General features: G+C 33.1%; 5 protein-coding genes across 11 annotated transcripts in view; 1 reads left to right on the top strand and 4 right to left on the bottom strand.

Moving 5' to 3' along the window:
• Nucleotides 1-5,638, bottom strand: part of LOC135122764 (tyrosine-protein phosphatase corkscrew) — a 41,266-nt gene extending 35,628 nt beyond the window's left edge. For 3 of the 7 annotated variants that reach the window (XR_010279459.1, XR_010279458.1, XM_064047181.1), the window contains exons 1-3: nucleotides 5,443-5,637; nucleotides 5,103-5,222; nucleotides 4,857-5,051 (exon numbers count right to left, since the gene is read on the bottom strand). Coding sequence is in view for 2 of the 7 variants with exons in the window: in XM_064047181.1 (XP_063903251.1) it covers nucleotides 4,857-5,051; nucleotides 5,103-5,222; nucleotides 5,443-5,456 (329 nt within the window). In the remaining 5 variants the exon portion in view is untranslated. Of the gene's footprint in view, nucleotides 1-4,856; nucleotides 5,052-5,102; nucleotides 5,223-5,442 lie in introns of all 7 variants that reach the window. The other 4 variants (XR_010279457.1, XR_010279456.1, XR_010279455.1 and 1 more) reach the window with 3 other exon arrangements.
• Nucleotides 5,639-6,705: 1,067 nt separating this feature from the next.
• LOC135119657 (uncharacterized) lies at nucleotides 6,706-7,155 on the bottom strand. The gene has a single exon (XM_064044064.1). It carries the CDS (start codon nucleotides 7,073-7,075, stop codon nucleotides 6,845-6,847), a length of 231 nt encoding a protein of 76 aa, XP_063900134.1. The 5' UTR covers nucleotides 7,076-7,155; the 3' UTR covers nucleotides 6,706-6,844.
• A 135-nt stretch (nucleotides 7,156-7,290) lies between these two features.
• Ge-1 lies at nucleotides 7,291-18,087 on the bottom strand. Its single transcript, XM_064047170.1, has 13 exons — nucleotides 17,948-18,087; nucleotides 17,772-17,818; nucleotides 17,510-17,715; nucleotides 17,266-17,452; nucleotides 17,048-17,205; nucleotides 16,815-16,996; nucleotides 16,650-16,762; nucleotides 8,883-10,416; nucleotides 8,668-8,833; nucleotides 8,419-8,590; nucleotides 8,210-8,360; nucleotides 7,675-7,898; nucleotides 7,291-7,623 (listed from the first exon to the last, which is right to left on the bottom strand). Exons 2-13 carry the CDS (start codon nucleotides 17,813-17,815, stop codon nucleotides 7,437-7,439), a joined length of 3,324 nt encoding a protein of 1,107 aa, XP_063903240.1. The 5' UTR covers nucleotides 17,816-17,818; nucleotides 17,948-18,087; the 3' UTR covers nucleotides 7,291-7,436.
• On the top strand, nucleotides 11,921-14,179 carry LOC135120531 (zinc finger BED domain-containing protein 4-like). Its single transcript, XM_064044856.1, has 2 exons — nucleotides 11,921-12,178; nucleotides 12,471-14,179. The coding sequence occupies exons 1-2, from the start codon at nucleotides 11,962-11,964 to the stop codon at nucleotides 14,177-14,179; spliced, it is 1,926 nt and encodes a 641-aa protein (XP_063900926.1). The 5' UTR covers nucleotides 11,921-11,961.
• Nucleotides 18,088-18,507: 420 nt separating the features above from the next.
• On the bottom strand, nucleotides 18,508-19,796 carry LOC135119663 (lysosomal thioesterase PPT2 homolog). Its single transcript, XM_064044072.1, has 5 exons — nucleotides 19,429-19,796; nucleotides 19,240-19,381; nucleotides 19,081-19,188; nucleotides 18,756-19,029; nucleotides 18,508-18,706 (listed from the first exon to the last, which is right to left on the bottom strand). The coding sequence occupies exons 1-5, from the start codon at nucleotides 19,564-19,566 to the stop codon at nucleotides 18,508-18,510; spliced, it is 861 nt and encodes a 286-aa protein (XP_063900142.1). The 5' UTR covers nucleotides 19,567-19,796.
• Between the last annotated feature and the right edge of the window lie 6,387 nt (nucleotides 19,797-26,183).

The following is a 26,183-nucleotide window of genomic DNA, read 5'->3' on the forward strand; positions in this document are numbered from 1 at the left end:
GTTCGTTTTTATGACTGTATCCTATTGTGAAGAAGTTAAGTGTTCCACAATAGGCCTCTGCCGAAAGTAATCCAGCGGTCATAAACCATCAAGGGACCAACCGTCTACATTACACAGGGCCGTATGCGCCCGTAAACCTTTAAGATGATTTATGGCACGGCTATTTACATTTTCAATAGAGTTCCTAATACTTGCGGTATTTGAAATTGCAGTGCCATAAAAACGAAGTCACAGTTGGACCACTATACTACTGGCGCACTTGTGCCCTGCCCCCTAACCCCCAACGGAAATATTCCGCAGTTCATTCAACTGTACCTGACTACCTGATACTTAAGCAAAATTTTTACCGCAATTTGGTCAAAATTATCCATATACCTGAGTACCTGATGTTTGAGCAAAATTCGCACCGTATACGACCGTTGAAGTCGATGTCTCTTTAATCAGAACAAAAACTCTGGAATCTGAACTGAACTTGAAAACATGCACCGACATGCACCTGTTGTATTGAAATTTTTAAAAATTGCGATATTTCAATGGACGATTCTAAAACAACGGTTGGAGTTATCGAAGAAATCAGGCCGGAAGTGACGAAATCTACAAGAAATGTATTTAGTTCAATTTCGAAAATCGTTGAGAATGGGTCGAAATTTACAAGTGTGCAAAATTTTATTTTTGAAAAAGTCGTCCAAAAATTTTGAAAAAATTCAGGGATATAGCCCTCGACGTACTGGTTCCAAAAATATAGCGTATTTATGGTAACGGGGCAATATTTTCGGAAAATTCGGTCTGAAATTCGAATTTTTTGAAATATTTTAAAATTGCAATATATCAATCAAACGGTTGAAGTTATCGAAGAAAGAATGAATTGTAAAATGTTACTTTTCTTTTTCAAAAATCTGGGCGTTAAAGGTACAAAATAAAGATGGATTCATAAACCACAGGTATAAAAGTACAGTCGAACCTCCATAAATCGAAATGCCAAGACAAAAAAATATTCAAGTCAATGAATTTTATTAATTCGTTATACAGATTAATGCATAGAAAGTTTTAAAAATTGGTCGAAGTTTACTTCTACAGAACTTCCTCGCCTCTACAGTACAGTCGAACAAATACAGCTTTGAAAAATTATAAAATTGATATATGTGTGGACTGTTAAAGTACAGGTAAAGAAGCATCCTACGCAAATGTTTCTAGTGAGTTTCTCCATATAATTTTTTTGATGACGTCATCAATATTTTAACAAAGACACGTATGTCAATTTGAATAGGTGCAGTGTAGTACTATTATTAACAGTACTGTATCTTCAAATTTTAGGGAAAATGGGATGGACAACAAAATATGTCCCTTCATTCATTAATTTTTTTGCGTCATCTATTATAAGCAATTCTAAAAATTATGAATTATGAATGTAGAGACTCTTAATATTGTGTACTTTTTATATGAATTCTGTAAAATTTTTAAATGACGTCATCATTTTTTGGAAGGAAATAAACAGATAAATTTTGATTCACGATTTTCCACGCTTACGAAAACCGTAATACGTTTGCGAGATTTTAGAGCATTCGGTTTTGCAGTTTTAAAGTTAAATTGCAAAATTTCACACAATTTTGATTTTTTTTTTTTTTTTCAAAACTCTGTATGTCTAGGTTGATAACTCAAGATGGATTTAGAAATCACACATGCAGACGTATGTTATTTTATAAAATTTAAATAACATTTATTCAGTAAAATTGTAAAATAACGTCATCAATTTTTAGAGGGGTGTAAACGGATAGATTTTGATTAACGATTAACCTTAAAAGGTTTGCAAGATTTCAGAGGATTTTTTGTCCCAAAAATTTGGATGTCTAGTGTAAAAACTCAACACGGATTCATAAACTACAAATAGAGAAGTATGTTATTTTGCACACAACAAAATTTTGTAGCGTAATCGTGATAAAAATTAATGTATGTAGATTCATTAACCACTAATTCAGGAGTCTATTCTTTTATAAAATTTAAATAAGCTTTACTACGCAAAATGGTGAGGATGATTGGACAATTTTGGTTAGAGTTTCACCCTCCACACGATATGCTTAAATCACATAATAAAATTTAACAACCGGTCTAGTAATTTGTGGTATTTTTTAAGGAATCCAACTTGACGAGAGTAGATAATTAAAATTGTACAACAGAAGATTTCTATTTTCAATTACATACTTAGCTTAAAAATAGAAGAAAGTGATGCTATAAAAATTGAATCGTGTTAACTATGTAACTGACAATAGTTTAATATTATAATAAATTCAAACACTGTATATCTATTTTTCTCTGAAAAACAACAAAAGAGGATTTTAAGTTTGCCGTATTCGAAAAACAGTAGTTCAACTGTATGCTGTTTTATAACCTTTAAATATGATTTATTTGGAAGATTTTGTGAGGACGCCACCAAATTGTTGCTGGGGATGATCAGACAAATTATTTTATTTGCCTAATAACAACGCAGACATAAACAGCAGATCGCAGACATACGGAAACGGGACCTACTTTTCCACTTCCTAGTGGTTATGGAATTACAATACTTAAAAAACAAAAACATTTAAATCAAATTTAATATTTTTTGCATATTTTACAGGTATGAAGTTGTGTAAATGAAACGAAGAAAAAAGGGAATGCGAAGAAAAGAATGCTAAGACAAAACGGGGTTTTCAAACTAATAAAAAGTCAAAGTATGTATAACTATTCTCCAAAAAGGATTCACAACACAGTATTACTGCGACAACTTTTTAGCTACTGCTATTCCGGGTGTCTAGAAAATGGCGAATCTCTTCAGTACGTTACGTATGGGGATGTCGGGAGTCCCAAAAAATAATAAAAAAATTCTTTATGATGTAGATTACGAAAAACGTAATTTTATAAAAGTAAAATTGGCAACACTGCACGCACGTAATATGTGAATACCTCCGGCTTACTTTCTGATTTCTTAGTAACGACGGTGACTGAAATCCATCTTTTACTTTTTTTAGGACAATAACCACAATAACCAGTAGTCATTAATCGGGTGCATTATTATTAATAATAAGCTGTTATTTTTCATTAATAAATAATCCAAAAAAAAAACATTTCATACGACATTTATAAATTATAAACAAAGACATAACCAACTAAACACTAGAGAAGATGTTCAAAACTCCTGTCTTGTGCATATAAGTAAGCTCGAAATGTTTCCAAATTTTTATCACTTTTTGTAAAAGTTAATCATCAGTACGTGCTAAAATAAAACTGATCTTGGTAAAATTCTTCTTAAAGAAAAGAGAAGATGGGTGGGCAGGACTAGTAGCTTCAGAGATAAGACTGATTTTGCCAAATGAGCTACCCTCTAATTAAAAAAAAAAAAGGCGGGTGGGCGGGGCTAGTTTTGTACATTCTAACTGAATTTGTAATTAAACATGGTCATGAGCGAGAGAAATATTAACTAAAAATTTTATTACTAGTAATTGTGATAATGAATGTGTTGTTTAGTTGTTAAACGTAGCAAAAGAACCAATTTTAAAATCACTATAACTCCACCAAAATGTGAGAAGGAATTTTTTTACTATTTATCTCACACTCACCAGTTGATTGTTAAGAGCGTAGCGGAGAGTTAATCCGCCATTTTCCGGACACCCGATATATAAAATCAAAAGTTTGTGCCTTCAGCTCTCAAGTCATAATTACCGAAACTGCTTAAGAAGTGAAGTACTAGTATTTGTTTGGCGCCTATGACAGCCACGGTGGTGTACTTGTGAAAACTTATGACACACATCTTGATATTTGAAAAAACTGCACTAATAAGAAAAAAAGATTATCTTAATTAGGTAGAGTACATACTAATCTACTAGAGGTGCACATAAATAGTATACTGTCATTATGATGCTAATTAAAAATTATGACCAGTTTATCTACAAAATAAAATAAATTCGAGAAGCATTACTAATATGAAGACGCCAGTATGAACGTTACACGTACATATAAGTATCTTTGTGGTTCCAAAATTTAAAGTGTCATATTCGCTATACAAGTGTAATCGTGCATAAATATTAGAAATAAAAGTAATCCTAATATTGACCCTTCTATTACACCAATATCCCAAAGGTAACTTTTTATGTTTTGCCTCTATATATTTTTAGTAACCCATTTGTTAAAAATTATTATGTTATTAACCTGCAACTGTCTGGATGGATGTTATATACATATAATTTACAGACTAATGAGGTGTGATTCACGCAGTCGAAGGCTTTTGATAAGTCAAGGTAAGTGGCCATTAAAGCCCATTAGTAGTTAAATCTGTAGTACAAATATATTCTACACATGAAGCACAACATTGTTACAATACTTCATGGCAATGTTCCTTAAATGGTTGTAAAATTTGAGATTTATAATTAAAATATTCAGTATATGTAATTTGAATGACTTTTCCATATTTACTAATTAATTCGTTAATGTGCATTAATATTTTTTGTCTATCAATTGTTTTGTCTTTCAAGAGGAGTGAATAAGTTAATGTGTTACAAAAGTATTCAATGGTGAATTTTTGAACCAGGAGTATTTTTCCTGTTGGCAATATTATTCCTTCTTAATTACAGGAAATCTATCATTTGAATTTCTGTTTTAACGCCAGACTAAATTCCTTACAGTGTCCCATATATTACAACTCTTTATGCCTAGGTAAATCAATATGCATGCACACTTGTCTGGATTGTTGCATAAGCTTCCAATGAAAACCTAGCAGTAAATGGAATTTGTGCACAATGATGTAATTATGCAAAATGGCTGGACAAGGTTAGGACATTTTGATTGAATGGACTTCTAAATATAGATCCTGAATTTCAACTTACCTTTCAGTTGTGGGGTCAGCGCAACTTAGAGGATACTTTAATTCAATAACTTCTCCATTCTTTTCTCTAAGTTGCCCTTGGTTTTCCATATAGTACTGGACCAACTCTGAAAGCGTAGCAAATTTTTCTCCACCATACAAGTCATAGAAATCACCCGAGTTTTGTATTTTGATGTGGGTAACCTCTCCATTTCTCCTGTAACAGATGTTCAGTTTCTACCATTTGATAGCACAAGAAAAAACTTACTTGACTGATAAGGTGAAGGCTCCTGGATTTGAACTTGGTCTTGCTAGAAAACTGCAATCAACTCCCCTTTCCATTAAAACTCGTTCAGCTTCTATCCCACTGATTGTGGGCCAAAACCACCTGTAATTAAATCGTTTTTATCAACGTAAGGCATCCTACCCTGTAGGCCTTGAAAAATCTTTATTGAACAATAAAAAAATAAACAAATTCACATTGTTGCTGTGTAAATACGACTTTTTTGACAGATCCTGTATACTCCAACAAAGAAATTTATTTCTTATCGATCATGTTTACATTGTTCGTGTTTCTATTTTAAAAATTGATAAAAATAAGTACTTACCTTCGTGAACTCATTCTGTTACTATAACTTTCTATAAAACTATGAATATAAAATAAACTTTTTGCCAGAACTTAGTTCCCTGTTCGACACCATTTTGAATATACGAGGAGCGAGTAAAAGTGACGTGCACAACAACTCGCGATATACAGGGCAACATCAATAAATTTCTGATTGCATTTTTGCGTCGTAGTTTGATTTAAAATGAAAATGGCGATTCAAAACCAGCTGAAACCGTTCAATTAAATTTACGCAGAAGTTTTACAGAAGAACGAACCAACAAATTTTCTTATTCGCGCCCATAGACAAACCAAGAACAGACTGTTCATCGCATAGCATTTATTTTCACAGAGTTACTGCGCAACCCAGTCGCGCCGTAAGACGGAATAGAATGAGAAAAGAACAAAACACACATAGTGCGCAATCGCTTATTTGAATTTAACGACAACGAGTTATAACCTATAACAATAACATCGTAACCTGTGTTAGTTTGTATGAATCACAAACCACCTACTATATAGAGTAGGTAGTTTATGGTATGAATTATTGTTGTTGATATTGGATTAAATAGATATTCTTTCTTGGTTTGTCTATGTTCGCGCCCTTTTCTATCAGAAAACTTTTTTTTAATAGAATACCCACGCTCACTCACATGAATATTAACTATTTTTATATTAGAACAATTTTTTCATTAACTTTATATCTTCACACTTAAAAATGATGAACAATAATTGTAGTATTTAGTGGCTTAATTCATTACTAGTTAATTTTTTTCTCAATTGAAATCTTTGAATACGCTATAAAAATAAGATTAAACTAAAATTTAATCGTATTAAGTTTAAGTTTAATTCTGGTAGTAGTACATAACGAATATACGCACGTATTCAGATAACTTGGGTACTTTACAAAACAAATTTACAGGCAGTTTAAAACAAAAAACAAAATGATACCCAACAAGAATCAATTTGATAAAAACACTTAAGAAATGATGTATTTCACTGAATACCTAGTAAAAAAAAAAAAAATTGAATTAGCTTTGTAAACTTCTCTGGGGACCCAAAAATGAGGCATTTTGCTCCAAAATATCAATTTATCCTCAATATGCACATTTTCTACTTATTTTGCATAACAAATTTAGTTTTAATCTTTTAATGGTATTAATCTCTGGTTCTGTGCAACTTTAATGCTATTATTTTGATTCATATTCTACCTGGTACAATAAAAGTTACTTTAGTAACACAAATTGCGCTCGATTATAATCAAAGCTATAAAATCATGCTTCTATTTTGTACTACTTTAATACACTTGTACACTTAAAAAATATATGCCAATCCTAGGGCTATAAGGACTATGTATCAAGCATTACAATCATTAATATAATATTAGACCTTTTTTTTACTTTAAACTAAGCACGTATCTCGGGAGTAGCTTTGAAGCCTTCTGATGAACCTTCCGCTAGTAAGTTCTGCTGTTCTAATAATTGCTTCTTCTGTAACTGGGGTCGTACGTCTGTATAATATCGATAACCTCTCATGGCTAATACGGAACATCCATATACTGTAACTGCTATGCACGTTAAAACGAAGCCTTTATGTAGTCGATCTACCAGTAGACTTCCTTTTGGGCCCCTTTTCATGATTAACAATGTTAATTAAAATTTCTTGTTATAGTTTTTAACATAACCTAAAAATTTTCTAGGGAATTTTACCACCTATTGTCAACGTTGGTCATTTAAACGTCAGTTGTAAACTTTGGCGCCTTAACTTAAATGTTTTCGTTGTATCCCACGTTTGATTCATGTGCAGCTTAAAATTTTTATTAGCGTTAAGTCCAAAATGAAAACAAAATTGGTAGAATTGTGTGGTTTTATATTGAAATTATACAATAACACGGGCTGTTACATGTGTCGACACAAAATTTAAAATACTATATAAAATAAAATTTCATCAATTTTAATAAAAATTAAAGAAACGTATAACATACAAAACAAATTCCTTTTACTTGTCGAGAAGTATACTATCAACGGCTAGTTTAAGCAGTTTAGCGTCGGTGATAAACTTAGAATTGGGATTTGTAGATATAAATTGTTGCAACTGTTTTAAAAGATCTTTTAAAACTTTTGGGATAAATTGTCTAGTGTGGGGATATCCTGGAATTAGTGCTACCAGGGCCGCTCTGATGTAACTACAACCAAACGCATTTTAATCAAAAACCTAACAAAAGATACGAGCTTACCTCATCTTGGTCTCCGTGTTCTTACTCAATTCCATACTCAACTGCTGAATTAACGCTAAAATACAGTTTTGTTGTGGTGGAGAGGATCCATGGAAAAGGGTATTTGAATCAACCTTCTCACAAACATAAATGACAAAATTTAAATTCTCTGCAGACAGTGCCAACTGGAATGCTTCATCAAAGCTTTCTTTTGCTATAAGGTGATCAAGATGAGCCAAAGTAACCTGAAATCAAACTTGCTGCCATCAGTAAAACAAACTTAACTTGTGCTGCTTCTACAATTTTCTACAAAATTGGACAAAACAACGCATTGAAACAATAGAAGGGAAGTAAAGTAAATGTGACTTATAACCAAAATAAAATGTTTATTAAGACCTGCTCAATACAAAACCCACAAAAATATTTTCTCTTGTTTCTAAGCAACAATTTTGTAATAAATGAATACAAAATAAAGAACAAGAAATCATAAATAACTGTCCAAAGACAATTAGCAGCGTTTAAATCTTGGAGAATAGTAAGGATACTTAAAACGTACTTGGGTTTCTACATGGGGCGATGGTGTAACGGCCCTTGACCTCACTGCATTCATAACGCTGTCTTCCAATGCTGAGGCATGACTTTTGAAACCTAATTTAATTTGTTCGCTAATAACATCTTTCACGCCCTGCAGCAAATTTTCTTGGGTACTGAAATATGGCAATAATAAATAGAAATAACAGAAATAGTCGTATTTTGTCAACTTACTGTTTCATTGTCGTAGAAAATTGTTTCTGCATTTCTGAAGTTAGAGTTCCAATTAACTTGTCTGTATTCATCTGTAAATTTTCTGATACGACTTGCATTTGAACAATTAAATCTTTGCCTCGCTCTTGAACCCGTCTTTGTCTTTCCATATAGTTTTCAACAGAGGCAGTATCTACAAAGTTATGTTAAATTTTAATTAATCTTTCCAAAAAAATATTGGGTTAATTTAACAAAATAAATAAAACTTACATTCTCTTGTCCCCTGAGTGAATGTTTCATTGATTTGATGGAACATATTCCCGCAGACCTTTTCCCAGGAAGGAACTAAAGTAGAGGTAATCATATCTCGATAACATTTTTCTAAAATAGGTGTTATCACATTGGCAACGGACAAACTAAGAGATTCAGCTAGAGCCTTAAAACATTGAATTAAACAATTACCCTTCATTGGATTTTACACTTACTTTGCTGTTAATCATTTTGGAAATTTTATCCTGCAATACAATATCACTATTAAGTTTCTGGCTATTTTGTACATCTAGTTGATGTTTCAGTGCTTCTACTAAATTTCTAATAGTAGGCACGACCACGTGTTTCATTTCGTGTGCCACAACATTCTGTAGTTTGTCAGAGACACTCTTGACAACAATTTGTGACACACTCGCAATCACGTGGTCTTGCTGGTCCCTTTCATTATTTTTCTGCATATTTACTAAATTCTCTAACATTTTTGCAATTTGTAATTGCTGTTTTGACATTGCTAGATCCAACTCTTTACTAAAATCTTCTTGTAGATGACCTTCTTTAGTCTGATTTAATGATTTCAATTCTTGGTGAATTTTTTGTATAGCTATATTTTGATCGTTGAGAGTGTTTTCTATACTAGTCAGTCTGAAACTTATTGCTTGTAACTGCGTCTTGTCCCACTCGGTGTCATTTAAATTCGTAATTTCATCCCCTCCGCCGAGACGCAACTCTTGCCTTAAATTCTCTTCCTTGTTGATTTCATTGTCTTTAACTAAAGGTAATTTAAGCCACACCACCTCAGAGTTTGGATTCTCTTGAAACATTAAATTTTCGTTATGATTATACTCTTTCTGAGGTATTTCTTGCTCTTCTTGCATTTTTGTTAAATTATCAAAATAGTCTTGTGTGCTGTAGGTTGAATTGTTAAGAGATAGAATTTCTTGAACTTCTCTACTGGGACTCGAACCGCCACTAGCAAAATTATCTTTTTCTGGTCTTTGGAAATCTATTAAGTTTTCAACGGTATCACCATTTGTAGCTTCAGTCGATTTATTAATATCTCCGTTTATGCTATTTCGTACACTATTAGGTCGCGAATTTTGTTCGCTTGTCGTAAAAGCGTCAGGAGTCATTAAATTCAACTGCTGCTGCTGTTGCTGTTGTTGTTGGATCAACAAAGTCACCGACGACTGAAGATCGTCCAATTTCGGTACTTTTTCCACTTTTTCCTCGAACTTTTTATTCTTTTCTTCGTTATATATAATCTCGGTGTTGCACAACATTGCGTCCGGTTGGAATACGATATTACATTCCTGAAATTTCTTCTGTTGTATGACCAACAGCTTGACAACAACAGCAGCGACTGTATCGTCTTCGTCGTCATCTGGTTCATCTTGATCATGAGCGTACTCCTCACTCATGTCAGATGAACGCAATTTTCGGTAACTCGCTTCGGTTATGTGGAAGCTCAAGAACGCAGTCGGTAACAAAAATTGTGATATCATGGTTACTGAAATTTGTTGAGCTTCGTCGTTTCTTTTTAATTGGAGGACATACAAAACTTTATTGTTTAAGTCTGACATTAATAAATACTGTCCACTGTAATCTATACACATTTTTAAATAAACGCTTTGAATGATGCTTGATGGGTCTGGTTTGAATTGGATGGTTTGTAAGCAAGTCCATGTTTCACAGGACCATAGTTTCAATTCTGAATTGTGATTAGCGCCTGTTATGGTGAATTTCCAACACCTAGGGAATTTTGTTAGTTAGAATAGCATACATGTTTTGAAGGATTAATTTAGTTTTGTTCAACACAAAGTATCCTTGATTTTAAACCACGTAATTATTACAAATACTGGTCCCAGACGCTGGAACATACACGGTGTCTGGAAAATGGGGGATTAACTCTCCACTACGCTCTTAACAATCAACTGGTGACTATGGGAAAACAGTAAAAAAATCCTTTTCACAATTGGTGAAGTTATAATGATTTTAAAATTGGTTCTTTTGTTATGTTTAACAACTAAACAACACATTCATTATCACAATAACTAGTAATAAAACTTTTAGTTAATATTTCTCTCGCCCATGACCATGTTTGATTACCACTTCAGTTAGAATGTGCAAAGATAATGGTTGCGTTGTTTTTGTAATAATTTGATAAAATTCCATTTGACAACAATGTTTGCCTGATACAACGCAACAGTACAAATTAGCAAAAATCGAGTAAGTAAAAAACTCGTCTACGTTTAAAATGTTCGCAGTTAATTTTACGTCCCTTGGGGTTTTATTTTCGGTTAAATTTAATGGAATCTGATATTTTGTTGCTGGATGAACTTGAAAAAATCTTTTGAGGTTTTAGTGTTTTATTTTTATGAATTTAAAAAAGTTTTGAACACCGCAGTGTTTTTTTTTTAATTCGGGAGACACTTGTGTACCCATGGTGTATTATTTTGGGAGCCCATGGAAATTTTTTTTGAAAATGATTTAAAGCAATTTTGGTGTTCTATTTTTGGAAAATTCTAACCTGACCTGTTTTTGAGTTAATTTTGAGACCCCATTTTTTTTGGAAAGAATTTAAAAGCACTTTGGAGTCTCTAGTGTCTTTTCTTATAATAATTTAATTAAATTTCTTAAAGGATACGTCATTTGGTAAAATTAGTCTTATCTTAGCAGGTACTAGCCCCAGCCGCTCGCCCTCTATTTTCTTAGAGAATATGTCATTTGCCAAAATTAGTCTTATCTTAGCAGGTACTAGCCCCACCCACCCACCCTCTCTTTTCTTAGAAGATAGACATCGGTCGCTCTAAAATCGACACAGCTGTAAAATTGCGTAGAAGCACAAAATCGGTCGGGCTAAATCCACTTTCAAATTTAATTTAAGAGCTGGGCGCACCTTCAGAGGCGTCCGTCCTTTCTGTCATAATTAACTTTTCTAGCGTAAGGGTACCTGTCTGTTTAGATTATGTGGCGTTCGCTGAGCAAAAGGGAGAAAGTCGGGAGGTTAATGATCTGAACCGGATGTTGCGAACATTCGCATCCTCATCCGCAAATGCGGAGCTTCCGCATTGATTTGGACATCCGCATGCGCAATAATCAATGCGGAACTCATGCGGATGCGGATGTAAATGTGGTGCAAGTCGCGACAAGAAAGAAATTAGTTGCAGCCGACGGCTTACGCATAGCGTGCACTCGTAGGGAGACAAGAATTTTACTTTCTTTGCGTTTCGCACGTTAGAACGTGTTTAGTCGGGGTTGCGCGAATTGTGATGTTATTGGACAAGTAAATCTAAAATGGCACCACCGATCCAAAGTGAGATTTGGACTTATTTTACACCCGATGATGATCGAAATAAAGCTCAGTGTAAAATATGTAACAAAACATATTCTCGCAAGGGTCGTACCACTTCGTCTTTGAGAAATCATCTGAAATCCATGCACCCAAAACAGTTTAGTTTGTTCGAAAGTTCGAGTAACGAAAAACAAATGCAGAAGATGAAAGCTGATGCACGTAAGTTTTACTATCAACAGTGTTTATTTATTAGTCTTAATAAAGCATTTTCCGTTTATTAATTATTTAAAAGTATATTATTCTTAATAGATTCTTAGATAAGCTGCTTTAAGAAATTTATTAAAATTAAACAGAAATGTCAACAGCAGATAAGCCCAAAGTTGGTTTATTTTGTATTTAATACAAAAAAGTTGATGCAATAAAAGTTTCGTTATTCAAAATCTATTTTGCATCCGTTTGTTTTTGTTAATTTCCATAATAAGTTATAATTTATGTGTGTATTTATTTTTAGATAAAATCCTTACTCCACTACAAGAACCAAAGAAACAACTTTCGATAGCGGAAGCAGTTCAAAAAGAAAAAAAGTGGGATACTAACAATTCAAATTCGAAAAAAATTGACAAACTCATCGGAGAAATGATTGCACTTCAAAATTTACCGTTTAATTTTGTAGAGGGACTTGGTTTTCGCAGACTGATACAAGAATTATCACCAAGATATAATTTAAGAGGGCGCAATTTTTTTACTGACTTTGTGTGCACGGAACTGTATGGCAAAGTTGCTAACAAAGTTAAAGAATTGATCGAAAACTTTGATTACATGGCGTTTACTTCTGATATTTGGTCGGATCCAAGCTCTAATGCGTCTTTGCTTAGCCTGACTTGTCATGGAATCGCAGAAAACTTTGATCGATCATCAATTATATTGAAATGCGAGACCTTCGACGACCGTCACACAGGGGACATAATTGCAGAAAAATTTGACACGATGCTTACTGAATGGAATATTTCAAAAGTACAAGTGCATTGCATTATTCGAGACGAAGGCTCCAATATGAAAAGAGCTAGGCGATTAGCAGTATTCAATGATTTGGATTGCGCAGTTCACAAGATGCAACTCGCTATTCGAAGTGGTTTACAATCGCAGGAAAACATAACAGTCGTCAAACAAAAATGTAAGAAAATTTCGACTCACTTTAACCATTCCACCATTGCTCAAAAACAACTGCAAAAAATCCAGGACAGACTGAATCAACCGCATCTCAGAGTGTTTCAAGATTGTGTAACGCGATGGAACAGTACGTTTTACATGTTTGACCGTTTTTTGAAGGTAAAAGATGCATTAAGTCTTTATATCAATGACAGTGAAATTGACCCTATTTTGCCAGAAGAGTGGAAAATTATTGAATGTTGTGTTGAGCTATTGAAACCCTTTGAAGAAGCCACACGGGAACTAAGTAACTCTCATACACTTATATCATCTGTGATTCCAATAATTAAAGTGCTTGGAAAAAAACTTGATGATTATTTAACAAGATCGCAGGATTCTGATCCCATTCGGGTGGCTGTCACGACTCTGAAAACTGAAATTTCAGCAAAATTTTCCTTGTTGGAAGAAAACAATTTATATGTCATAGCCACCTACTTAGACCCGCGCTATAAGCACAAGTTTTTTACACCAGTGACCGAGGAAAAAATTAAAGACGATATTTTGAAGATTAGGACAAACATTGAGAATGACGTCTCGAACTCTCAAATATCTCCAAATTTCAAAGCAGCGAAAAAAATGAGAATGGCAGATTCCCTCGTGAAAGATACGGAACAACCAGGAACGTCCGGTGCAGCCAGAAAGCCATGCTTAAAAAGCGATCTTGCCATGATGCTAGATTCGTCAAGTGAAGATGAGAGTCAAGAAATATCAGAAAATGGTTGCCCTGATGCTGTCCTCAAGAAGGAATTGCTTTCGTATCGAAATAAAACAAGCCTGAATATAAATGAAAATCCACTTAAATGGTGGAGCGTTAATCGTTCCGAATTAAAAATTTTATCTGGAATAGCACGCAGATTTTTAACGCCTCCACCAGCTAGTGTTCCCAGTGAACAGTTATTTAGTAGCGCAGGATTAATTTATGAACCTCTGCGAAATAGACTCGAACCTGAAAAGGCCGCAATATTACTTTTTATTAAATATAATTCAACAATTTTTAAATTTTCGTACTAAAAATTTGTTCATTAAATAAAAATATTAAAAACCCCCATTTTTTAACTGATTTCTGTACATATACTAAGTTTCTTAAAAAAAAAACTTGAAATCCGCATCCGCGGATGTGCGCCTCCAAAAATCCGCATCCGCATTCGCGGATGTTGAAAAATCTGCATCCGCAACATCCTTGATCTGAACTTCGAGATTGCAACCCTTAATACTTAGGCGTAAAGAAGCTTGCAGGAAAATGAGATCGTCACAATTAGTGCCTAATGATTCATTCGCGTTCGTGTATTTAACAAATAAAAAAAAAATTCATAGTATTATACACGCAAATAATAAAGATCTGCAACTTTTCACGAAAAATATAAAGGAAATGACAAAATAAATTTAAAAAACAATCCCCTTCTGAAGTATGCATGTTACGTTACTGATTGAAAGTCAATTGTCAGATTGTGATGACTCATCATGTTGAACTTTAAATGAACCATCTCTATCTCATTAGCCAAAATCATTTTTATTTTAACAGTTACTAGCCCCGCACATCCACCCTCTCTTTTCTAAAGAGGGTTTTACATAATCCAAGTTATTGATCAATAAATTGATGGAATTAGAGCATGTTCTTTTTTCGTCAATTTTTTTTTGGTAATTTTAGATATATTTCGTGTAATTCGGGACTACCAATGATTTTCTTTAATTGTTTAAAAAATATATAACTCAGCCGAACCTCCCTTCTCAATACATCGATGTTACGCCACTGCTGGACCAACTACAAGTCGCACAACTTAAGCTCCGCCTCGGTCACCATTTGTGGTGAAATTACCTCTACCAACTGCAGATTTTTACTTCCCGAGAGTAAGCAAAGGAAGTATTGTAATCGATTTCCGTCGACCGACTCTCTACTTTTACGTTTTCTCGACTTTTCACGATCCCTACAGTACGAAGAAATCTATCTGTCCGCCCGTCTGCCGTCCCGGATTTTTATTAGACAGATAATCTCCGAAAGTTGGTTGTCGAATTTTGTATTTATATTAAGAATATCAAAACACTAAAACACTAACCAAAATTTGTCTAATCATCCCCACCAATAATGTGATGACGTCACTTCAAAATTGTACACAGTAAATGGGTTTCAAATTGTATAAAATAACATAGTGCTACATGATTCCTACTGTTCTGGGAAAAAAATCAAAATCATAAAACAACATTTTGTGATTTCATTTTGAATCTACTAAACCGAATGCGTTGAAATTTTGCAGATGTTTTAAGGTTATAAAAAGCATAATAAAATTTTAGTCAAAATATCTTTGCTTCTACCCTCCAAAAAATTGATAACGTTAGCTCAAAAATTTGCCGAAAAAATCTTATCTAAAATGTACAAAATATGATGAGTCTGTACTTGTAATTTATCATTCCAATAACATTTTTTGGATTTGCGTATACAGGGTGACTCAAAAAAATTATCATTGTATTTCAGGAGCGAGGGAAGTTAATGATAAATTGGATAGTGTAGAACCCGCTTTAGAAGGTACGTCATTTGACAAAATTAGTTTTATCTTAGAAGGTACTAACCCCGCCCACCCACCCTTTCTTCTCTTAATATCTCATTTGCCAAAATCAGTCTTATCTTGGCAGCTAGTAGCCCCACCCACCCACCCTCTCTTTTCTTAGAGGGTATGTCATTGCCAAAATCAGTTTTATCTTAGCAAGTAACGATGACTAACTTTTACAAAAAATGATAAAAATTTGGAAACATTACGAGCTTCTTCTCTAGTGTTTAATTGGTTATGCTTTAATGGATTTTTTTTTTGTTAGTTTTTGTTTATAATTTATAAATATCTTATTAAAGGTTTGTTTTGTTTATTTATTAATGAAAAATAACAGCTTGTTTTATTAATAATAATGCACAACGACTAATGACTACTGGTTGTTAAGAGTATTGTTCTAAAAAAAATACTACGTACTGAAGAGTTAATTCGCCATTTTCCAGACACCCGGGATAGTAAAAACTCGGCCGTTAAATTGAAATTTTTGTATGGTTTACAGAGTAGCTACTTTCTTTTTGACAAAACTTGACAACCATATACTACATTTAATTTGTTATTTTCTTCTAGATAATTATTTATATGACGAGATTGTGACAACTACGGCTATTGTATGTTAAGATTTAATAAATAAAAATCTCTGTAGTCAAATTTGCTATGCATTGTTGATTGTTTACTAAGTTGGTAATTTTTAAAACATTTTTTGTACTTCTTAATTCAGTTACGTTCTCTAAACACCGAATATTATCGACGTGTTTCAGCAGCTACGCAGTCATCTTCTCATATTAAACTATAACGAAATTAGTTTTGTTCAAGTAGAGAACGCGTTTTCGTTAAAAAATCTCATTAATTAAAAAAAAATATACCAATGTATAAATATTTGAAAACGCAATCATGGACTTCAAAATATACCTTTATATATGTAATCTCCTAGAGCTACTTACTGTGAACTGCACTCCAGTAAATTATCGACAAATATTATAGATGATAATGGTTTGCCATCATGTGGTCTCCACTCATGTAAACACTTTTGTTTCTCACTATCAACCATATAAATCTACAAATGAAAAAAATAAAGACTTGTAATTTAAGTAATGTGTTGACCATACTTGGAAAAATTTTACATAACCATCTAAACAAGCTATTGCTATTGCTGTTCCATCAGATGAAAAAGAGGCATCCACGAGTTCAGCTGAATGGGTGATTTCTACATACCCTTCATAATTTTCATTAGGCTCTAATGGACCTGATCCATATTTAGAATTAATTATGCCTACATTCCAAATTTCAGCTACAAAAAAAAAACGTGACCCAGCAAACATTTTGTAACCTTAATGTATACCTTTGCGTCCATTCAGCACTACAAACATTTTCTCAGGATCATCTGGTGACTCATCATCTTCATCAAAACATGACAAATATGGACACCAAATTATTCGAAAATTTGGGCTTGTATGTGGAACTACATCACTATGAAAGATGTGAAGAAGCACTTTGTACCTTATTAAAATTAAGAAACAATACGACTAATTTATGAATTAATAGCAATAAAAAGGATACTTTATTGCACTAGGTTCGTCGATGATTTCATATACTAAAACGTTCCCCTCGTCGTCAATACACCCCAAAATAATTTGTTGTCGTGAAAAAGCGAACGCGATGTCTTTCACATCATTTTTCAAGTTCTTAATCAACGCTCTTTCACTTGTTTCTTGGTTTGTAACTCTGACCATCCCCCCATCCTTTCCTGCAAGTTTTTAAATAAATTATTATAACCACCCCTTCTGGAATCGTCATTACAAACCTTTCATGCCATACGCAACAATCTTCCCATTGATATGAACTGCAACCAGTTGCCCCCGATAGTAGTGAAACTCCCAGTTATAATCAATCCGATTGATAAGTTTCACCTTTGAGCTCCCATGGTTGTGTTGTCCAGAGCTACAATGGACCGTCACTTCATGCCCTACTACTTTTGCCGAAAATTCGGTTTCAGATCCTGTATAATTTCTATAAAGAAAACGATGATTCCCCGAAACATAACCTCAAAATTGTGCATTGCTTACATGTTTTGGATCACGTCTTCTTCAGGAGCTATCGGTGAATTCATTTTCTGTAAAAAAAAGCGCACGATAAGGAAGATTAATGTGTGACTTGGAAAAACTGCGTAAAAAAGATGCGAAACAAAAAAGTTCAGCACTAATTGGTGCGTTCATAACTTCATTTTTGGGTGCATATTTACCTGTACTAACAAAATCACTTAAACAACATACATTCATTCAAACACAAATTAGAAGGGTTGTTGCAAAATACCGACTTTTGCGAATTTTTTTCTAAATTTTGTGAAGCCGGATAAATACGAGTGTCAGATGTCAAAAAGAAAAAAACCAATTTTTAGGGAATTTTGTTCTTTCATTATCAGATCAAATGTTCATGACGTTGGCGGCATTGACACGTCATTTCGTTTTAAAACTAAAATGCAAAATGCGAAGTTTTAAAACAGCAACATATTTTCAGCGAAAGAAAAACGGCAAGTGGTTCATTTATATTTTATTCTAATATCACGATCTTCAGAGTAACTACTATTACAATTCGGTAAGTTGAAAGTTGCAAGCCCTAATTTTAATAATATCTATTTATCACTATGAACAGATCACGTTGAATTTGTTAACATTTCATAAATCGCATTTATATTAAGACAAAAGTTAACAATTCAGGTGAATATTTCTTATTTTACTGTTTATTGTAAATAAACCCAATAAATATGAATCCTATCAAAAATAAAAGTACTAGAGCAATAAGTCAATCCAGATATGGTAAAATAAAGTTATCAACTATTGAAATGTTGAGATGCCACATAAAGTGATCAACACCTGGTACGGTTATTATTTTTAAGCGTCCAGCATCATCTAAAGTTTTCAGTCCTATGAGATCATTCTTATATATATCACGGTCAATTAAATTAACTACAGTATTGTTTTCTCCGTAATAACCAAATTGGCTACAAAATCATAATTTTAAAAAATAATAGTTTCATTAAGTATACAAACCTTGATTCCCATGGAGTTATCACGTTATCGTCGGGTCCTCCAATTAATATCATTTTGTTGAGCTTGGTAATCCCTTTTTTAAACTCTTCACTTCTATTGGACTTTATCTCATTATTAACATAGGGTAAATACTGTGAGTATTCTTTGTATAAGGTTTGATGATATGGATCATTCCAGTAATTCCCCACTGAGGTGTGTTGACCCACTCTAGAGTAAAATAATTCAAACGCTGATTTGAGTGCCAAGTCAGGAAAAATTAGATGAAGGAAATCAGCTGAAATAATCATTTTAATAATTATGTTGAATATCAATGACAGAAAATTACTTCCATACTGTCCGGCTTGTGGGCCACTAAGGGATATAAAATTTTTAACATTATGTTCTGGAAAGGCTTGCAAAATTGTTCTAGATAGAAGAGCTCCTTGTGAGTAGCCTATATATTTTTTGTATGATTTAAAAAAATTGCTACAAGTTATAAGTTTACCTAATAGATGTATTCCCTCAGGGTATAATTGTGTTATATTTATTAAATCACTTCCAATTTGCTGTGCTTGGTACCACATATTTTCTAAACTTGACCATCCTCCGAAACGATCGGTGTTAAAAACCATTGTTCCTGGATGTTTCTATGGAAAAAAAGAAAATATATCACGTTAAACAACAATGAAATTACCTCTTCAATCCTAGCTTTGATTAAATCCATACACACACTGCCTGTCATGATTCCATGGATTAAAAATACTGGTTTGTAACTTTGTGTTACAATTAATAAATTAATTACGATGTAAGAGAGCAAAGTAAATTTCATCATGTTTCTGTTAAAATCTGAGCTAGATTGTGGAACAAATTAATAAATTTTCTTAACGGGTATCGGAGGTAATTTTTTTAATATATCACATTTAATTCATCGCATTGATAATTATTGCGTATTGTTAACTCATATCAAACTCATCGTTTTCTTTGTTATAGTGTAAGTACAACAACCCATTGATTTCTGTGATAAAACATTATCTGAAAAATGTGGGGTTATTTTTGTTACTATTTGTTTACAGTTTGTGGTACTGTAGATTTCTCCTAATTTTAATTTATGTTATATGGGAAAGAGAGAATCCTGTTTGTAATTTTATTGTTACTAGAGGTCACTAGTGTTGTGCTTAAAAATGTTGTAAGAAGTGGTCACTAGAGGTCTTAGTAATATCCTGTCAATTAATGTGATTGGATCTTACATTTGAATTTTTGAAATAGAAATATATCTCTGCCCTTCTTAATTTCCGGATTTTTTTCACAGTAATTTTTTAAATTTTATTTCCATAGGTATTTAATAAATTAAACAAATATAAATTATTTATAACACAATCCAGAGTGTTGAAAATAAGTGTTCAAGAAAGTTAAACGAATACTTCACTTAAAAGACGAAAGAAAACAAAAAAGTGAATGACAAAACGAAACGAGAAATTATATGAATAAAAAACTATGAGAGTTATTTAAGTTTTAACCACTTTTGTTGTATAGACAAATTTATATGTTCTTATTTAGTCAGTAACAGGAAATATCAGTAAAATGTCTATCAAATTTTGGATATGCTTCTCAGTCTTAATGAATTGTTTGCTACAAGAGAAAATACTGATAGCAATATATTACTGGATGTGTAGATATCGTATACAACAGCAAGATGTTTTTTCTTATTTTAAGTATTGTGAAAAAGTATGAATCCAATTATGATTGAGTACAACTGAACAGAATTTGGAAATTTAAAGTGCAGATTTTTTAAACTACTTAATTGTGAATGAAAGCTCTGCTTAGTCTTCAGTGCCTTAATAAACCACCTGAAATTCTCGACGAAGGTATTATCTTGTAGGACACAAGAGAAACAACAATAAATCTGCCGTTGTTGGTCTGAGAGTGCGTATGGCTTGAAACTCGACCTAAGACGACCTAAGAAAACAGCATCTGTGAGTTCACACCATCACGGATAAACCTCAGCTCCAAGATTTCACGATTCCTCTCTGCTTTCTTGTTTATGGCTCATAGAAAATATACAGCTAGACCGTTAACAAGGTTTTACAATAGCTGTTTTCTAGTGTTTCATTAGTTCTTTCGCCGTTTCAACCTACGCTAAACAAAATCAATGCATGCTGGGGATTTTTGCACAATAAAATACATCGTGGTAACATAAAAACAAAAGTAATTGGAAATCATCCAACATGTACACTCATTTTTCTATTTTATAGCATGAAATTGGTACGCTTATCTAATATGAAAAATCATACTTTCAACACAAACATTTGTCAGAAAAATGTAAGAATGTAGAAAAGAAAATAAGAAATCTGTATGCCATTAGTCACAATCTTTCAAACTTCGATCTAAAATCACTATTGGTTATACAGGGTGTCTCAGAAATAAGTACATTAATTTTAATCAGTTATAGTGCTCATTGAACTCAACAACTTTTTTTAGTAGAGTTTTGTCAAGAACTTTTTAATTATCAAGTTAAAAATTGTTAAAGTTATACACCAATTAAGGTTACCCGCCCATGGATCCTCAGTCACCCATGGACACTAATAATTATTATAATTAATAATTTATGGTCAAAAACAGTTACTAGGATACGTATTTTCCTAATCTTGTCAATGTGACAAACATTTAGAGAGAAATTGAAAATCTTGCTCCCTAATGGCCCAAATGTGGATGTTGAACACCTTCCCTCGTGTAACCGACCTCATCAGTTGATGGTAGAAGAGATACAAAATTTGCTTGTTCGTTTATTTTTCTATTAACCCACTCACAAAAGTTTTGCCTACGTGGTAAGTCTGTTAGTTTCAATAACTGAACTTTCTGGTCCTAAAAGGGGTACATTTGTTCTCTGAGTATCCTCCAAATACTACTCTCCGATACATCACACTAGACAGTGATACGTGCTAGTGCCCGGTCGAACTTCGCCACTCTTCAAAACAGCCTCTTCAATATTAGCAATTCTATTACAACGTAACTTACCCCGATCCTGAGATCCAGGTTTAATAGATCCGTACTCTCGAAAATTCTGCAACGTTCTTAAAACTGCGCACATTTGGCAGACAACGATTTGGAAGGTTTTCTGAAAAAATTCGTTGGGCACGAGTGCCGTTTTTCCGAGTTTCACCGTACGTTAAAACGATATCGGTGCATTCCAGATTTGAAAACAAAGCCATTTCAACACATTTCGTCTATAAATTAGAAATGCCAAACAAACTTTAAAGAGACAACGTTTAATAACATTGACATAAAAATAATTGTCAGTGTCAAAACGGTTGCTACGGTACCTTCTTCATTGTTGTAGTGTTGCTATTGTTTAAGTTATTATTTAAGGTGAACATAGACGGCTCGCGAATATATGGGTGGGAAAATTCGAAATTAGACTTGAGTTTTCGAAAAAATGCTAGATAAAAAAGTTGTTCCGTTTCACGAGTTCTGTTACTGGTTAAAATTAATGTACTTATTTCTGAGACACCCTGTATATCTGGACATAGAAGAGTTCTGATATGCGTTTAGGGGTGTTAGTAGTGGGAAAGAAATGTAATCCCATGTCAGAGGACACGATAGATGACCTAAACACCTGCATCGGATCGATTCTTCGCACGCAATATCCACGAAAAATACTTTCAGTGCACTTCGACTTTCAATTCTTTTTTTCGGTTTTAATATCATAATAAAATTATGTTTATTTTTGGAAAAATAGACCACTGAATTGTTCGTAGATTTCTTTTGATTGAAATTTCTAGATATAGAGTAAACTGATTTCATTTTCATTTTGAAATTAGGCTGTCCTGATACACCTGTCGTTTGAACAAGATTAGTTGAATTTTACAATTTTTCTTTGATCAATTTATCTTTTAAGGTCGTAAAACAATATTTCCTTGGAAACAAGCACTTATGTATTAGGTGTTTCATTTAAATGAATGTTTTTAAGGACTATGATTTTTAAGGAAATAAGTTATAGAATAATAGATAAGATAATAACAATTATCTGCAAAAAGATCTGTTTAAGTAAATCATAAAACACATTCAGATAACCTTTGTCGACTTTTTAGAATTCCTGGAAATGATCACGCTTTCTTGTAGTTTGGTCGTAGAGAAAATATGGCGTACAACTCGCAAGAAATGCTTATCTGTGCATCATGTGACATTTCAGGAGGCTGCTCTCTGTAGAACACTGTAGTACCCAAATAACAAAAATTCTTGATGATTCAGTGTTCAATTTTCAATATTATACGCTTTGTAATTTAGGTAAGCGATTCTTTATACTGGATACTGTCGGGACGTATTATTAAACCATTTTCGGTTGAGATTATCCTTTCCCCAATGAGTGGATCTACTAAAAAAAATATCACCGGATTTGACAGAGATTTATCGAAACGAGAAAGCATTTGTTGTGGCGCTTCAGCAATCCAATAACCAATAAATTTTGACAGTAGTTCTACTAGAACGGTCAGATAATAAAGAAAGAGGAGAAGATGGGCAAAAATGTAATAAGAATAATGGGAAAGTGATGGTTGTAGGATGTTCGTCTGATTTGTTGTAAAAATCGAGGCGTTGAGAAAATCTCTATATAATAAAGAAATGATTTGGTGTTACTAGAGACAGAACAAGATGACGTCACTGATATAGGGCTTGTTTGACAATAAGACAGGCGCCACCTCAATTGACGGCATTTGTTTTTATTTCCAGCGCCTGCTTCTTTATTTACCACTTGATTTATAGCGCGGGAGTTAATTGAAATTGATACTTCCTGTCCACAGGAAGAGAACAACGCAGACTGGCGAGAGACATCATTGACGAGACGTTTTACTTTATAAGCTTCATCAATACGGATACAATAAAATGTAATTATTATCATCGTGATTAAGTTTAACGGTTTCACCCCTATTGCGTTTAATGTACAGTACTAAATAATAATTTAAAATTAAATAAAACTCTAGTAATTATAACGATTTTTAAATCGGTGCCCACATCTTACGACATGTTAATTGACCACTTTCTTAATTTAGTTTTTTTTTTTTTTTTTGATGAGATTAATCCGTCTTGCTTGGCCACAAGTTCATGTGGTAACACTGAGAGAACGTTTTTTTTTATCTCATACATAAATTAGATCCTGGACTATTAGAAATGTTTTCTCTTATAAAAAACTCTAAACTAAACATTTTGAACGAGGGCACCTAGTAATTTTCCCCATCTGCTTGTACACTTGATTCCATATAAAAATAACAATTAACTAAATGACATAATAATCTGTGAGAGTCCAGTCATCTTTTCAATGGGAACTCAACAGTTGCTGTGTTCAGTTAGGGCTCATGATACTCCATGTATGTACTTCTCCCTTGCAGAATGGAATACGCCCTTGGGTTGTTTTCGCGACAATAATCCCCTTTTCATTGACAATGTCTGTAATTACCGCCTAATTATTATTACAGAATCATAACCGATGTTTGTCAATACGCTTGTCATTTTTGAATAGAACAGAAATAAATTTATGATTTGACGCACATTAGACTTGACAAAAACATGTGGGAGGTAAAATGTTGAAGGTGAATATCAACGTCATTACTAAAACAGAATTTCTTTTATTATATTCTAGGGTCTGTCTGACTGTACTGTCAATGATTGCTAGAAGGAAGTTGACGCCAATGTTTGGAGTTATTTTTCACATAGATATTTGCCTTATTTGTAGAGGGCGATGAAAATGTGACGTATAAGCTCGATGGGACGTTTTTAAGAAGGCTTTGAAGAACTCGAAAAAAATGATGAACAAATCCCTGAACCAAATATTTGAAAATATTAAACTTCACAGTTGAAGAATTAACTTTGTAATAGTGATATGTGAATTACGAAGTTAATTCTTCAACTTTGAAATTTGATATTTTCCAAAGTTTGGTGCAGGGATTTTTTTTAACTTTTTTTTTGAGTATATCAGAACTTTCTTAACAACGTACTATCCAGCTTATACGTAATTTTTTCATCACCCTGTATATATTGTCACAGTTAGCAACAAGTTACGAAACCGATTTGCCCTCAAAAAGTAAGTTTGGCTGATGCGAAGTATTTCGCAAAGAAACTGCGAAATGCTTGGGCCAGCAGAAGGAACTTGGAGAGTGGCAAATCGAGGACAGTGAGTGACAGTTAGAGTTAGAGACTGTGACAGTGTGGGTCCCTTCAAGACTGCCAAAGGCAACAGTAATGATTAAGTAAGTACCAACTCCATATACTTAGTTTTGTAGTTAGTAGGTAATAAATCATAGAATAAGGAGACAAATGTTTTTATATAACACCCCTAATGGTCACAGGACGTGACATATACCTAGTATTTCTGTAATAAAATAAAAATATTACAAACTTAGAGCGGTTCTACTTTTAATTTCAGAATTAGAATTAGAATGTACGGATAATAAAAGTTCATCGTTTATTTATTGCACGTTAACTGTTCTTTATCTTTTGTAAAAGTTGCCCATTTGGGTGAAATTATAAATAAATCTCTAAGTACCTTAATACATTAATAATATCAACTTAAATTAAATATAGTCGTTCTTTTTCAGGTTTCTCATCTCAGCGAACTTTAATTAGTTTTGGAGAACGTAAATGTAATATTTAACAAACAAGTAAAACAAAATTTTAAGAATAAAACAATTGGTTTAAGGTTATTTAGACAGAATTTCTCTTGCCCCTGAAGTACCTACAGTCCAACAAATCTGGTTTTTTTGAAAAATTATAAAATTGATTTTAGAAATTAAATTTTTTTACACAGCTACAGTTTAAGAAAAAAAAAGGCGCATAAGGTAATCCAGACGACGACTTTATCGTTGTGAGCAGGACATGCTAACGAATTTACCGGGCGTTGGTAATCGGTCGTCTTATATCAGTATAAAAGGTTCTTATTTAGTTTAGATTTTTTTGCGAAAATCTGGATGTCTAATTGTCTAGGGTAAAAAATCAAGATAGATTCATAAACCACAAGTGTAGAAGTATGTATTTTATAAAATTTAATTGGTATTTATTATGAAAAGTTTAACGTGATGTCATCTCATTGTTGGTGGGGATGATCAGAGAAATTTGGTTAGCGGATTACCATCTACACGATATTCTTACACACATATAAAATTTGACAACAATCAGTTCGATAGTTTCGGAGATTATATGTCTATTAAAATGGATAGACGGAAATGAAGATCTATTTTTTCGGATTCTTGGGGTCATGAAACGTCGAGAAAACATGAATGTAGTAATTCGCCGAATGGACTCTATTACAATATTTCCTTAGCTTACTCGGGAAGTAAAAAATTATCTGTCTAAATCTAATTTCCATTTACATACAAAAAAAAAATGGGGACGGCAGATAGACGGAGAGAGAGACACACAGACCGAAACGGAATAGCCATTTCTTCGTACTCTAGAGGTCAT

This window comes from Zophobas morio, unplaced genomic scaffold (genome assembly GCF_036711695.1).
Source record: "Zophobas morio isolate AGI-343-1 ecotype UQ-CSIRO unplaced genomic scaffold, CSIRO_AGI_Zmor_V1 ptg000005l, whole genome shotgun sequence".
NCBI classification, from domain to species: Eukaryota; Metazoa; Arthropoda; class Insecta; order Coleoptera; family Tenebrionidae; genus Zophobas; species Zophobas morio.